Source organism: Erpetoichthys calabaricus, chromosome 8 (assembly GCF_900747795.2).
Source record: "Erpetoichthys calabaricus chromosome 8, fErpCal1.3, whole genome shotgun sequence".
Classification (NCBI taxonomy): Eukaryota; Metazoa; Chordata; class Cladistia; order Polypteriformes; family Polypteridae; genus Erpetoichthys; species Erpetoichthys calabaricus.
The window spans coordinates 113,688,151-113,701,924 of record NC_041401.2 but is presented as its reverse complement, the minus strand read 5'-3'; the positions used below and the strand labels follow the sequence as shown (position 1 = coordinate 113,701,924).

Sequence of the window (13,774 nt, the reverse complement as noted above, 5' to 3'; positions counted from 1 at the left end):
TGCTGTGCAACTAAGCTTCTGTAACAACACGTCAGTGGACGCGCAGGCGCGTGACAGACAAGCCGTGCATTCTGGGATCGCTCAGGCTGCCCAGAGCCCGGATTACTTTTGGTTATCTAAATACGATCTTAAATGTGGTTATTCTTGGATGTCCGAAAGACAAGGCAGTTCGTGTATACGCGATTCGAGTTTCTGTTATGCTAGGTTTCACAGCGAACTTACCAAACAGCCTTTCTAAGAAACTTCCGGAACTTAAAAAAAACACAGAGGAGAGCGAGGCGATGGTCAGTTAGAGAAGTTCAATAAAGTGAGATTAAGATCAAACAGATTGTCCCTAAATTGCTAGGTGCCCAGTTTTGATATTTTAAACTGTACATGTTTTTGAAGATACGGTCGTTTGCTATATACTTTTCCTACTAAGATTTGCAGACAGCTCTTTTAAGCTTCCTATTATGCGAATCCATACATTTTTGTAGCCAGATAAAATTCTAGACGCTAACTTTGCTTTAAAATCTTTGTAATATTTATCAAGGAAAAACGTTGTAAAAGGTAAATGTCGCATTCTTAAAGGGGTATTATTAGCAAAGTACTTCATTGTTATTTTTGAAGTGTATGAATATGTCCCTTTTGTTTACTTTACTAAACAACGGCATATATCGTAATATGTTATGGTCTGTTTCATCTAGGAAGCATGAATCCGGCAGTGGGAAGAAAATCCACAATTCCTGAATGATCTCACTGTGGGAGTCCTCTTCTGCTCGCTCTCGTTTCATCAAGGAAACATAGTGATTACAGTTTTGACGCGGTGGCGCGCGCGTCAGTTCCTACAGCTTCTTGGAGCGCGGGCGGGCGCGCGCTCGCGACCTGCCGGGCCATCGTGGAGGACGCCCCGCCTTTCAGTATACCCTGGTATTCTGGTGTCGGAGCGGCCAGACGGCGTGCCGCACACGCGTAGAATTTCTGCGAACGGTCTTGGTGAACCCCACTTGCCTCGGTCATGAACAGTTCGGTAACCAAGAAGACTCAAGACTCCCTTGGGAAAGTCATTAAAAAACCACCTCTTACAGAAAAGCTGCTCAGCAAGCCGCCTTTCCGATACCTACACGATATTTTTACCGAGGTGAGAAAATAATGCAAACTGAGGTCATTTTCCTTTTATTATGTAATATCCATGTAGCATATATGTATAACTATGTCATATCAAGGTGTATTTATAGTATTTTAATGTGACCTGAATGCAGGGGCAAGCCTAACTCCTTTAGCCTAACTAAGAGATTTAAGATAGTACGCTTGTTAAGCACAGTTCAGTTTAGAGTTCATGACGATTTTGTATATGAAATGTTAACTGTATGGAGGTGGTATTAGACCGTTATGCTTCTGGAAAGAGATGGGTTTTTGTTTCCTTCTTGTGTATACCCGGTGCTCGGTCATTGTGGCGTCTCTATGGTTGCTAGGCGCCACTGGGCGCTCCAGTACACTGTACTAAAGGCCTAGCTGCTTATTGCAGTTCATTTAGACTTTAGAAAAAATATATTTCTCGTTGGACTGTGCTCAATTTAAATATGTATATTATTGCCTAAAATGTGGCATAGTGTATGATTTTATTAATAAGAGAGGCGTTCGTATAGTAGAGCTTCTCCTTAGATTCCCGGTTCAGAGTTTGGCTTGGAAATAACCACGGTTTCCTTTAACCGTTTTCTTGTACTAAAGATGTACTAAATTCAGCTTGCAAAAATGAGATGTAGAGAGGTCTTTTTATTAGTCAGGATTAACCCAAATAGGGTCCCTTTGTTATTTGATTACTATTGTCTCTAATTTTAGTGTTTGAAATGTAACGTCAAGTGCTGAAATCTTATTTTGGTTGTACTGTTGTAGTTTAACTCATGTTCCTCATCACCTAACACGTTTATATAATCAAGTCTGTCACATAAACTAGGAAACATTTTAACATGCATTGTCGCTGGTAACTGAAACTGCTTAAGAAAAGATTCATTAGGGTGATGGGGAACAACAGAAAATGTACTACAGTATATAATAGTTGTTTTTTTTTTCTTAAGAAAATAATTACAATTTGTAACTTTTCTAAAAGAATTAAAAAGCTTGCTTTAGACTATTTTTGATCATAGGTTTATACTGATCAACTGGTGGCAAATCATGTGGGAGCAGTCAGTGGCTTAGTGTGGTGCCCAGTATTGGTCTGTTGCAGGGAAGCTTTCCACCTTCATTCATTAGTGCCAATCCCATATTGTTACAATATTAGATATTATTAGGGATGAACATTTTTGTCAAATGTTATTTTATGATGCCATTATGTTGTATTCAGATATTAATTACATTCCTGAAAATGTACACTTGCTTCTAGGGTGCGTTTAGAATTGTTTGCTAGTGGCACGAGAATGACACGGTTTCCTGATGTGCAGGACTGACTGATTCCATCTATTCCTATAAACGTGGATGCCTTCTTCCCTACTCATCATGTTACTATACTGGTGTTACTTTATTTCCAACCAGCAGCACTTGATGGTTGCTTCTGCATTGAAGCTTGTGTCTAGAAGCATACTCACTTACTTATTTCTTTACTGTTTATACTGCACAACAAAGATAATGTGTTTGGAAAATCCTCAGTTTGCTTATGTTTTGGCTCAGTGTAATCAAAGAGGCTTACTTTTTGTGGTTTTTAAGCCTGGAGCAGCATTACAGTAGCAACAGCCCATTGCATTTCTGAAGGTAGTTATTCCTCCCGTTAGCTTAATATGTTATTAAATTTTTTTAGTCCATTATAGTCTATTCCTGACCATTTTTTTTACATAATTTATTTTTTAAATGTTGCACTGCTTACTTTGCACGCAAAGCTTTGCTGGTTTTAATTCCACTCAGTAAGCAATTGGACCTGGTGTGTGTGGTGTTTAACTTATAGATACGAGTAAGTTGGATCTAACTGTTTGCCTGCAGGTTGCTGGCCATTTTAAACAATGCTGTGGCTGTGTAAGGCATGAAAAAAACATGAAGGTTTGGAACTTGCAAAATGAATTTTAGGTTGCTGGTTGGATGTAAAAATAATGTTTTTGTTGTTCTCTAATTTTAAGTAACCTTTTTGGAGGGTATTCACTGTATAGTTTCATATACTTGATACCTGCCTTAGGAATTCAAACATTACTTTTTATATCCATCTTTACCTCTTTGGCTAAAGAAATTCTAAATTAAAAATGGTATTGTTTTTAGTTAAATTTATGCTGCGTTCTTTTCACTTTGACAAAGAGAAACACTCTCATAAATCTTTGTAAAGAGCATTGTCATTATTATGCACATGCTCCTCTGTCTATGCACCATAAGATTGCATTTAGGACTTGATGATTTCTTTATTACCATACACATTTTGATGTTTAACCTTACCCATTTCCTTTCACTCTTCCAGCACACATTCTAGCAGTGTTGATGCTTCCCGTTTGTACCTGCAATCAGTGTGGTATCCAGGGCTGTGGAGTCAGTAGATAAATCCTTCGACTCCCGACTCCTTAGTTTCTGGTACTTCTGACAATGACTCCTCTGTATTTAATATGCTAATGTATTTTCCATGTTGATTAAATGAAGACAACATACATGTCATTTAACCACAGAACTAATGGCTAGGAAGCTGACTTTCTACCGTATTGGCCAGTTTAAACAAAAGACAAGAATCCCTGAACACACATCAGGCCATAGCACACACCTACACCTACATCATTACACTTGTTTACACTCAAGTGAACTTGTTAAATGCATTATATCTGAAATAAAATGAAAACACTTTTTGTAATGTACCATAATCCAGATTACAATATGTGAATGTCGGGTTGTGTAATAGCTCAGCTGAACTTCACACTAGTAGTAACGCAACTATGCACTGGGCTTTATTCTTACATCAGATAAGTACTTAATTATGACTATCCATCCATCCATCCATTTTCCAACCCGCTGAATCCGAACACAGGGTCACGGGGGTCTGCTGGAGCCAATCCCAGCCAACACAGGGCACAAGGCAGGAAACAATCCTGGGCAGGGTGCCAACCCACCGCAGTAATTATGACTATTGTTTGTGAAATGGGACATTTAAACTTGCTGTATTTTTTTTTCATTACAATTTAAATTTATTAGGATCTGGAGTTGGTACATTTTTGCCGACTCCAGATACCCAAAATTGTCTCCGACTCCACAGCCCTGGTGGTATCATCTGCAAATCTTACTGTGTTTTGTTGATATTTCATCCTGTAATACTCAGCAGTTCCCTAATTGGATTAAAAATCTTTGTCTGCATAATAATTAAACTAGTCTATTGAAAGCACTAATTACTGTTTCCTAGTTTCTTTCCTATTCTTAATGTTAACACAAGGAAATTACTTTTGTCAGATGGCTTAATAAGCTTATCATTCTGTGTATTTCACATTTAACTGTTCCAATCTTTTTTGACATTGCTGCAAAAGTGAATCTGCTTTAATCATCAGAAAAATACCCAGTGTTATATATGTCATTAGTTAATTTGTGTCATTTTACAAATTCCATATTCTTCCAAAGCCTCTATAGTTTTCCTGTAACTTCATTCACCCCATTGGTTTTCCTCTGTTTATTCTTTTCATAGCAGGTCTTATTTCTTTGTTCAGTAGGTCTGGGCCTTCCATGACTTTTTGTATTATTGGCATCTCTTTTTCATTGATCCCAGTATAGTTTGTATTCTTCCCAGTGTGCTAATATCCATTCTTTTTCAGTAATATCGTCCCATCTTTTGCTCCGATGCTCCCACTTGTGGCGCATACTGATTCTGACATTATTTTATTTTCCTGTACATTCTCTCTATACCTACTTTCTGTTGTTCTATTTCTTCAAAAGCTTTGTTGTACTAGTTCTATTTTGCTTCCTTGTAAGTCTTTTTTTATGTGTTTATCCAGTTCTCTATATTTGGTAATATAATTTATCTTTGCCTTTTGTCTTTCTTTCATGATATCTAATATTTACTTTTTTATCAATGGCTTTTTTTCTCTTTTACTGTTTCTACTACCTGTTTCTGAAATGATTGCCATTCTTTCTCTGTGTTGTCATCTTCTAACTTAAGGGTGGCAAATTTGTTAACTTCCTGCTTATACTTTTGCTGCGTTTGTTGGTTGTTTTGCAACAGCTGCAGTTGTAACTTGTGTTTTCCTGTTCTCTTTGTCAAACTGTTTAAACTTTCTGACTGTTTAAACTGTTTGACTTTCACACTGCACATTAAAAGTGCTTGATCACTTGTTAGTCTGCTCTGGGGTATCTTTTAACTTGGCATACGGCATTTCTGAATCTTTTGTTAATTGTTATATAGTCCATATGGTTTCATGTTTGATCTCCTGGGCTCTACCATGTCCACAATGTATGAAGGTGATGCTTGAACCATGTATTCATTACCACCTGTTCATTTGATTCACACAGCTCTACCCATCAATCACGTCTTTCATTCCTCACCCCTAGACAATATGATCCTACTATAGCTCCTTTTCTATCCATTTCAGTTTTTGCATTCTAGTTTCTCTTGACTATACGTATTTCCTGAGATCTGCATTTGTTCATTGCTTGCTCTAAATCTGCATGGAATGTCTCTGCTGTATGCTCACTGCGTTTTTTGATTGGTGCATATACAGTCATATGAAAAAGTTTGGGAACCCCTCTCAGCTTGCACAATAATTTACTCTACTTTCAACAAAAAAGATAACAGTGGTATGTGTTTCATTTCCTAGGAACATCTGAGTACTGGGGTGTTTTCTGAACAAAGATTTTTAGTGAAGCAGTATTTAGTTGTATGAAATTAAATCAAATGTGAAAAACTGGCTGTGCAAAAAATTGGGTCCCCTTGTAATTTTGCTGATTTGAATGCATGTAACTGCTCAATACTGATTACTTGCAACACCAAATTGGTTGGATTAGCTCGTTAACCCTTGAACGTCATAGACAGTTGTGTCCAATCATGAGAAACAGTATTTAAGGTGGTCAATTGCAGGTTGTGCTTCTCTTTGACTCTCTTCTGAAGAGTGACAGCACGGGATCCTCAAAGCAACTCTCAAAAAGATCTGAAAACAAAGATTGTTCAGTATCATGGTTTAGGGGAAGGCTACAAAAAGCTATGTCAGAGGTTTAAACTGTCAGTTTCAACTGTAAGGAATGTAATCAGGAAATGGAAGGCCACAGGCACTGTTGTTGATAAACCCAGGTCTGGCAGGACAAGAAAAATACAGGAGCGGCATATGTACAGGATTGTGAGAATGGTTACAGACAACCCACAGATCACCTCCAAAGACCTGCAAGAACATCTTGCTGCAGATGGTGTATCTGTACATTGTTCTACAATTCAGCCTAATTTGTACAAAGAACGTCTGTATGGCAGGGTGATGAGAAAGAAGCCTTTTCTGTACTCGCGCCACAAACAGAATCACTTGTTGTATGCAAATGCTCATTTAGACAAGCCAGATTCATTTTGGAACAAAGTGCTTTGGACTGACGAGATTTCCATCATGCTGTGGGGCTGTTTGGCTAGTTCAGGGACTGAGGCCCTTGTTAAAGTCGAGGGTCAGATGAATTCAACCCAATATCAACACATTCTTCAGGATAATGTTCAAGCATCAGTCACAAAGTTGAAGTTACGCAGGGGTTGGATATTCCAACAAGACAATGACCCAAAACACAGTTTGAAATCTACAAAGGCATTCATGCAGAGGGAGAAGTACAATGTTCTGGAATGGCCGTGACAGTCCCCTGACTTGAATATCATCGAAAATCTATGGGATGATTTGAAGCAGGCTGTCCATGCTCGGCAGCCATCAAATTTAACTGAACTGGAGAGATTTTGTATGGAAGAATGGTCAAAAATACCTCCATCCAGAATCCAGACACTCATCAAAGGCTGTAGGAGGCGTCTAGAGGCTGTTATATTTGCAAAAGGAGGCTCAACTAAGTATTGATGTAATATCTCTGTTGGGGTGCCCAAATTTATGCACCTGTCTAATTTTGTTATGATGCATATTTCATATTTTCTGTTAATCCAATAAGCTTAATGTCACTGCTGAAATACTACTGTTTCCATAAGGCATGTCATATATTAAAAGGAAGTTGCTATTTTGAAAGTTCAGCCAATGATAAACAAAAATCCAAAGAATTAAGAGGGGTTCCCAAACTTTTTCATATGACTGTACCTGAATAACTGCCACATCAATGGTCTCCCTTTTAATTTTGCAAGAAACCACTTAATCTGATTCTGGCCAATATCTTTCTAAACATTTTGCTAATCTATCTTCAAACTGGATTTCAACTGCTTTCACATGTTTGTTGCCACCTGAATGTACTAACTTCATTTTGCCTATGATTATCTGTCTTGTAGTTTAATGTTTAATCCTGTTGCTTCCTTCTTTACCAACCTTACATAAGGGTTTGAACATTTCATGCTACTACTTGGGTGGTATCAGTGTTGCGAACAGTAACTTTGTAGCAGTACTACTATTAGTTAAAACTGCATCTCCCAGCAGTCCCTGCACGGGCTGTTGGGGTCAAAGGTAGTCAGAGGGGTTTAAAAGGAGGACAGGTGTCCAAGGGTAAAAAAGGTGTTTTTTTTTGTTGTTGTATTTTGTGTTCCGTTTACCTGTCGAACTGCCTCCTGTTGATTAAGCCGTATTTAGTTTTTGTGTCCTGGATTGTGTCGTTGTTGGGGTCTGGATCATCTTCTGTCAACCTGTGTGCTGAGGACTGATAGTGGATTCATTGGCTTCCCCACAAGAAAAGGAGCGCTCCTGAACCATCCATCCGTCTTCAACCTTAGTGTCTACCAGTAGGACTGTTTTTTCATTCCCTTTCAGCGTGCAGATCTCTGGACTCACTATCGTCATCTTTCATTGCATCTGGTATTGTTTCCATGGACTTTGCTGTGTGGAGTTGTTTGTGTTTATATGTTTAATGTAATATCCCCATAGGGGTACAGGGATGGTATTGTTTTCATTTATATTATTTAATTTCATTACAGTAATCCCTCACCTATCGCGGGGGTTACGTTCCAGAGCCCCCCCGTGATAGGTGAAATCCGCGAAGTAGCGACCTATATTTATTTTATTATTTATACATATTTTAAGGCTTTATAAACCCTTCCCACACTCTTATAAACCTTCTCACTCTCTTGTTAACCTTTCCCACGCTCTTATAAACACTTCCTATACTCTTAAACACTTTCTACATTCTTAAACACCTCAGACCAACACTGCACACTGCCTGCACGCAGCGATCAGACGTCAATGTGTCTGCACTCGCTTTGTGAAGGGGGGCAGCTGAACTCACGCTGAGCAGAAATGGACTTTGTGCTGCTTCTGCCAAAATGCCTGCTTGTCGCTCTGCTCGAGGAGTGTGTGTGTGTGTGTGTGGGTGTGTGAGGGCTGAACGCACCTTCGCTCAAACCCCCCCTCCCCGGAAGCGCAGTAGGCTCCTGCCACTTCGCATTGTCAAGGGGGTGGGGAGCTGAATGAACGCTAAGGAGAAGTGGACTTTGTGCTGGGTTTGTGCTGCTTGTCACTCTGCGTGTCAATAATTTAAAAGCCTGTACAATCAGGCTTTTAGGTGTACATCACCTATTTTCCTGTCTCACTGTCTTGTCTTGCGTGAAGTTAAAATGTTTTATAATAGTGAGATGTTACTCATATCCTTAGCCCGACATCCACATATCATATGTGTTAACAAAGTGTGTTTTATAAGTTTACATGTGTTTAAAGCATGTGGGATGGGTATTTTAAGGCTTAAACTAAAAAAATGTTTATTTATATGGTCTTTCTATATCACGGATTTTCTCCTGTTGCTGATGGGTCTGGAACATAACTTCCGCGATAGGCGGGCAATCACTTGTATTTAAAAACCCGCGAAGTCGTGAATCCGCGAAAAGTGAACCGCGAAGTAGCGAGGGATTACTGTATATTCTTAATTGTTGTTAGTTCCCAGTGTGCTATATTTTGTCTCTGTTTTTTGAGTGTGTGCGGGTTGGGCCAAGGCTGGGAGCATCCCTGGGATCTCCTCTACGGAAATAAATAAATCACTGTCATATTGACGGTGTGAATCTTAGTGGCACCGGACCACTACAGATCCAGCGAGGTGGTTGTGAGGGTGCAGCGTCTTTAACAGTCCTTCGCACGGTGTGTGCAGCGCCTGGAAGCAAATATGAGAGAGGTTGCAGGTGCAGGAAAGCTGGCATGCTGTCTCGCAGCCACTAGGGAGCGGGAGTGGAGAACGACTGGGGACAGTCGTCCTTGTCCGTTGCGGTGCCGCGGATGGAGTTTTCTAAGCTGGCCCCTCAGTGTGCACCCACGGGCCTTGTCGACTTTGTAGAGGAGGTCGACTTGTTCGTGGAGCTGCATCCTCTGAGTGGAGCCGAGCTGTGGGGATTCCTGAACACGGCACTCAGCGGTCCGGCGCGATCTTGGTGGTTTGCTGAGCGGCACAAGCGTAATACCTGGGCGGAGTTTTGCGCTGCCTTTCTGAAATGTTCATCTCAGATGAATTCCAGGCGCTGTTGGAAGAAAAGCTCCGGGCCTTTGTGCAAAAGCCATCGCAGAGTCTCAGGGACTTTGTCTTTGAATTCCGTGTGTTGTGCCTGAAGTGGCAATCTGACATGCATGAGGAAGAGATATTGCGACGGGTCCTTGATGCATGTGACCCTTGGGTGGCAGCTACTCTGAGGGGGGTCGTGAAATCGGTAGATGAGTTGGTGAAGGTGGGGTCCCGAGTGGGAAAGGACTGGGCGGCTATCGAGATTAGTGGGTCTCGAAAGGGTCCCACGTCTCGAAGTCTCCTGTCCCAAACCATGAGGAAAAGCCCAAGTGGATCCCTGTGCCGATCTCAACTTGGTGCAAGCCATCTTGCCCCTCTTAGTGTGCCCGTACAAGTGCGAGGAGTCACTGGACAGGCAGTCTTAGATACAGGGAGCACCTATACCCTTATGAAATACAGCTTGTGGGAAAAGTTTAAAGTGCCTCATGAGCAGTTAAGGGAAAGTGCAAAAGTAAAATTCTTTCTCGCGGATGGAAGGGCACACGGGGCAAAGGGCAGGGTTCCTATGAGGCTCTGCTTACATGAGACTCACTGGGAGATGGAAGTTTACATTCTGGAAGATGACCACCTGTCAATGCCCTTATTACTAGGTATGGACTCTCTTATGTCGGTAGGTCTTACCATCCACCTGTTGCGGCTGGAGTATGAGTTGCCGGGGGGATGAGGTCCATCGGTTGGGGACGAAGGTTCAAAGTAATCTGGTTTGGCCTAACTTGTATTATTACCGCGCACAGTTGGTGGATGAGCCAAGCCTAGTAGAGAAGACAATTCTTGAACAGCCGGGGCTCGTTCAGCCACTGCTTAGGAGGTGGTGCTCTGTGTGGATGGACAAATTGGGTCGGACTGAGGTGGTGTGTCACCATATTCACACAGTCAACCCCATCCTGGTTCGGCACAGAGCCTACAGAGTGTCACCTCTGAAAAGAAGATTAACCAAGGAGTGGGTTGATCAGATGTTGGCGGATGGGGTCATCGAGCCTTCCACTTCGCCGTGGGCTAGCCCTGCGGTGCTCGTTCAAAAGGCTGATGGGACCTACTGATTCTATGTGGACTATCGGGAGCTGAACAAGAAGACCTTGAATGATGCTTACCCCATGCCACTCGTTCATGACATCTTGGAGTCTTTGCATGGGACAGCGGTGTTCAGCTCCCTAGATTTGAAGTCCGGGTATTGGCAGGTGAGGATGAAGAAGAGTAGCATGGAGAAGACCGCCGTCATCACCCCGGAGGGGCTGTTCCAGTTTCGGATGATGCCCTTTGGACTTAAAAATGCAGGGGCATCATTCCAATGGCTAATGGAGCTGGTCCTCCTGGGGCTCAGTGGGGAAGACTTGCTTTGTCCAACAACATCTAAAGGACCTTGACCACATCTTGAAGCGACTCCATAAGGCTCATCTTACACTCAACACCAAGAAGTATAGATTTCTACAAGACCATCTGACCTTCCTTGGCCATGTAGTGTAGGCAGACGGGGTCCGGGTGGACCCAAAGAAAATTAAGTCCATCTTGGGCTATCCAGCGCCCCAGGAGGTAGAAGGTCTCCAACACTTCCTGGGGATGGCTGGGTGGTTCCACAAATTTGTTCACGGGTTTGCCGACATCGCTGCCCCATTGTTCCAGCTGACGAGGAAGGGATCCTCTTGGGAGTGGACGCCAGCGTGCCAGGACTCCTTTGAAAGACTCGAAACAGGCACTGACATCACCACCAGTCCTGGCACAGCCTGATCCATCATTAACCTTTCAGGTCCACACTGACATGAGTTACCTTGGGCTCAGCGCCATTCTCTCTCAAACAAGTCAAGGAGAGGCGAGGGTGGTGGCCTATGCTTCACGGTCACTAAAGGGCGCCAAGTATAATTATTCCACCACCGAGAAGGAATGCCTCGCTGTCGTGTGGGCCGTGGAGAAGTGGTGTCACTTCCTGGAGGGAACTTCATTTGAAATCTACACTGACCATAGGGCTCTGACCTGGGCATTCAATTGCCTGAAGACCACGTCAAGGCTAACCAGGTGGGTATTGTGCGTCCAACAGTTCACGTTCAAGGTGTGCTATCGGAAGGGCTGTGCTAATGTTGTGCCCAATGCATTATCACAGGTTCACGAGCCTGCACCGGTGGTATGTGCGGTATCGGTCTCAAACCCTTGGCCTGATCTTCCCCTGAAAATACAGGACTGGCTGCTTGAGACTGAACGATTTCCTGCATGTTAAGGGGAGTTCCCTATAATGTCCTCTATGTCAGGGGTTGAGAGAGGGCCCAGGGGAAGGCCTAACTGCATACATTATAAGGAACTTCAAGGGGCACTCTATCGCTGTATTCCAACAAAAGATCGGGGTTACCATTATCAGTTGGTAGTGCCTGAGACATATGAGCCCAAGTTCCTACAGTATTACCATGATAGCCCGATCGGTGGTCACCTTGGACGTACAAAGACTCTGTTTAAAATCCTGAAGGTGGCATGGTGGCCGACGATGTGCAAAGACGTCTGGTCCCATGTCCAGACCTGTCAGTGACACAAAACCACACCAGGTTTCCCCTCTGGACAGCTTCAGCCAGTAACCATCACTACCCCGGGGAGAGCCTAGGCGTGGACCTAATGGGACCATTTCCTGCCAGTAAGGACCGGAAGACCTACCTGATGGTGGTTGTGGACTATTTTACCCGATGGGTGGAGCTGTTCCCTATGGCTAATGCCACAGCCAAGAAGATATGTTCCACCCTGAAGGATGAGATCTTTACCTGATGGGGGGTGCCAAAGAACATCATCAGGGACTGGGGCCCACAGTTTACCGGCTCAGAGGCCGAAGAATTTTGGAAACAATTGGGGATGGTATGCTGTTGTATTCAGGTGAACCACCCCCCATCTAATCGCACTGAGCGGGAGAACCGGACCCTGAAGACAATGATAGCATCCTTCATCAGAGACCACCATTAGGATTGGACAAAGTGGCTGCCTGAGCTACGGTTCGCATTGAACACGGCGGTGCACAAGGTTATAGGTGAAACCCCTGCATTGTTAGCTTTAGGCAGACTACTAAATGGTCCACTGGAAGGAATAATTGATCACAATCCACCCAAACCAGACATATCAATACATGATCACTAGCAAACTTTACAACAAATCACACAACGGGTAAAGGAGAGGATGGTGAGGTCCCAGTCCAGGCAGTCTCAATCGTACAACCAGAGACATAAGCTTGTACAATTCTTGGTTGGGGAGAAAGTCTGGATCAGGACTCATCCCTTTTCCAAAGCATCAGATAAGTTCATGGCTAAACTGTCCCTGAAGTGTTTCGGCCCGGCAACTGTGGTCCAACGGAAGGGTCCAGTGACCTATGCAGTAGAGTGGGGATTGCCAGGGACTAAGAAAGTAGACACAGTGAACATCGCAAACCTCAAGCCTTGGTTCGGCCATGCACCACGGCCTGGGGGTGGGGATTGTAGCAGTGTTACTATTAGTTAAAACTGGCTCTCATGACAATCCATTCCAGGCGAGGGATCCAACATTGATTGTGGACTGGCCCCCTTTACATTATTACTCTTAAATCTTTCACGCATTTGATATATGATTTTCTTGGCAAAATTACAACCATGTTTTTGCCATTGCCTTTTGCTGGTACCGCATGTGTTAACCAATAATTTTTCAGGGTTCTTACTGTGCCTGCCAATTTGGCATAATGTCCTAGGTGATTCTTCAGCTGAATCCTTCATCACTGACAGTATAGTCTCAGTAGGTAATCCCCTACTTAAGTGTTCACCGTCTCACCGGTATGAGGTACAGGTCGGAATGCAATACCACATATAAAAAGGGAAAGAAGAAGGGATGCCAGCCTGTGTATGCTAATTATACCTGCCTTACTGTGGAAAGGGATTTATCAACTTGTAATTTAACACTTTTACTCAATTGTGGGGTTACAGCTGAAATGGTTAGCGGAATGCAGCTTCAAACATGATAGAGTGACAGAGCTGAGCATATTATGATGGAGGGATAATTGTGAGAGATTATGCTTGTGACCCCAAATTGTAATTAATAACTCTCATTTGGGGACAGTCGGAGTGGTGTGGGCCTTTGACAAAATTATTGAGGAAAATCCTTGACTAAAGAAAAAGTTATCAAGTGCTTTGCGTATGTTTATAAGCATGTCATATTCAAAGACAAAAACTGACATTCAATTGTAAAAAAGTAGCCATGTTTGTTT

General features: G+C 42.7%; 1 protein-coding gene across 1 annotated transcript in view; it reads left to right on the top strand.

The window, feature by feature from the left end:
• Window positions 1–70: 70 nt before the first annotated feature.
• Window positions 71–13,774, top strand: part of traf3ip1 (TNF receptor-associated factor 3 interacting protein 1) — a 119,308-nt gene continuing 105,604 nt past the window's right edge. Inside the window, exons 1-2 of the mRNA XM_028807304.2 lie at window positions 71–549; window positions 687–1,120. Coding sequence (XP_028663137.1) covers window positions 998–1,120 — 123 coding nt within the window. The 5' untranslated portion in view covers window positions 71–549; window positions 687–997. The remainder of the gene's footprint in view (window positions 550–686; window positions 1,121–13,774) is intronic.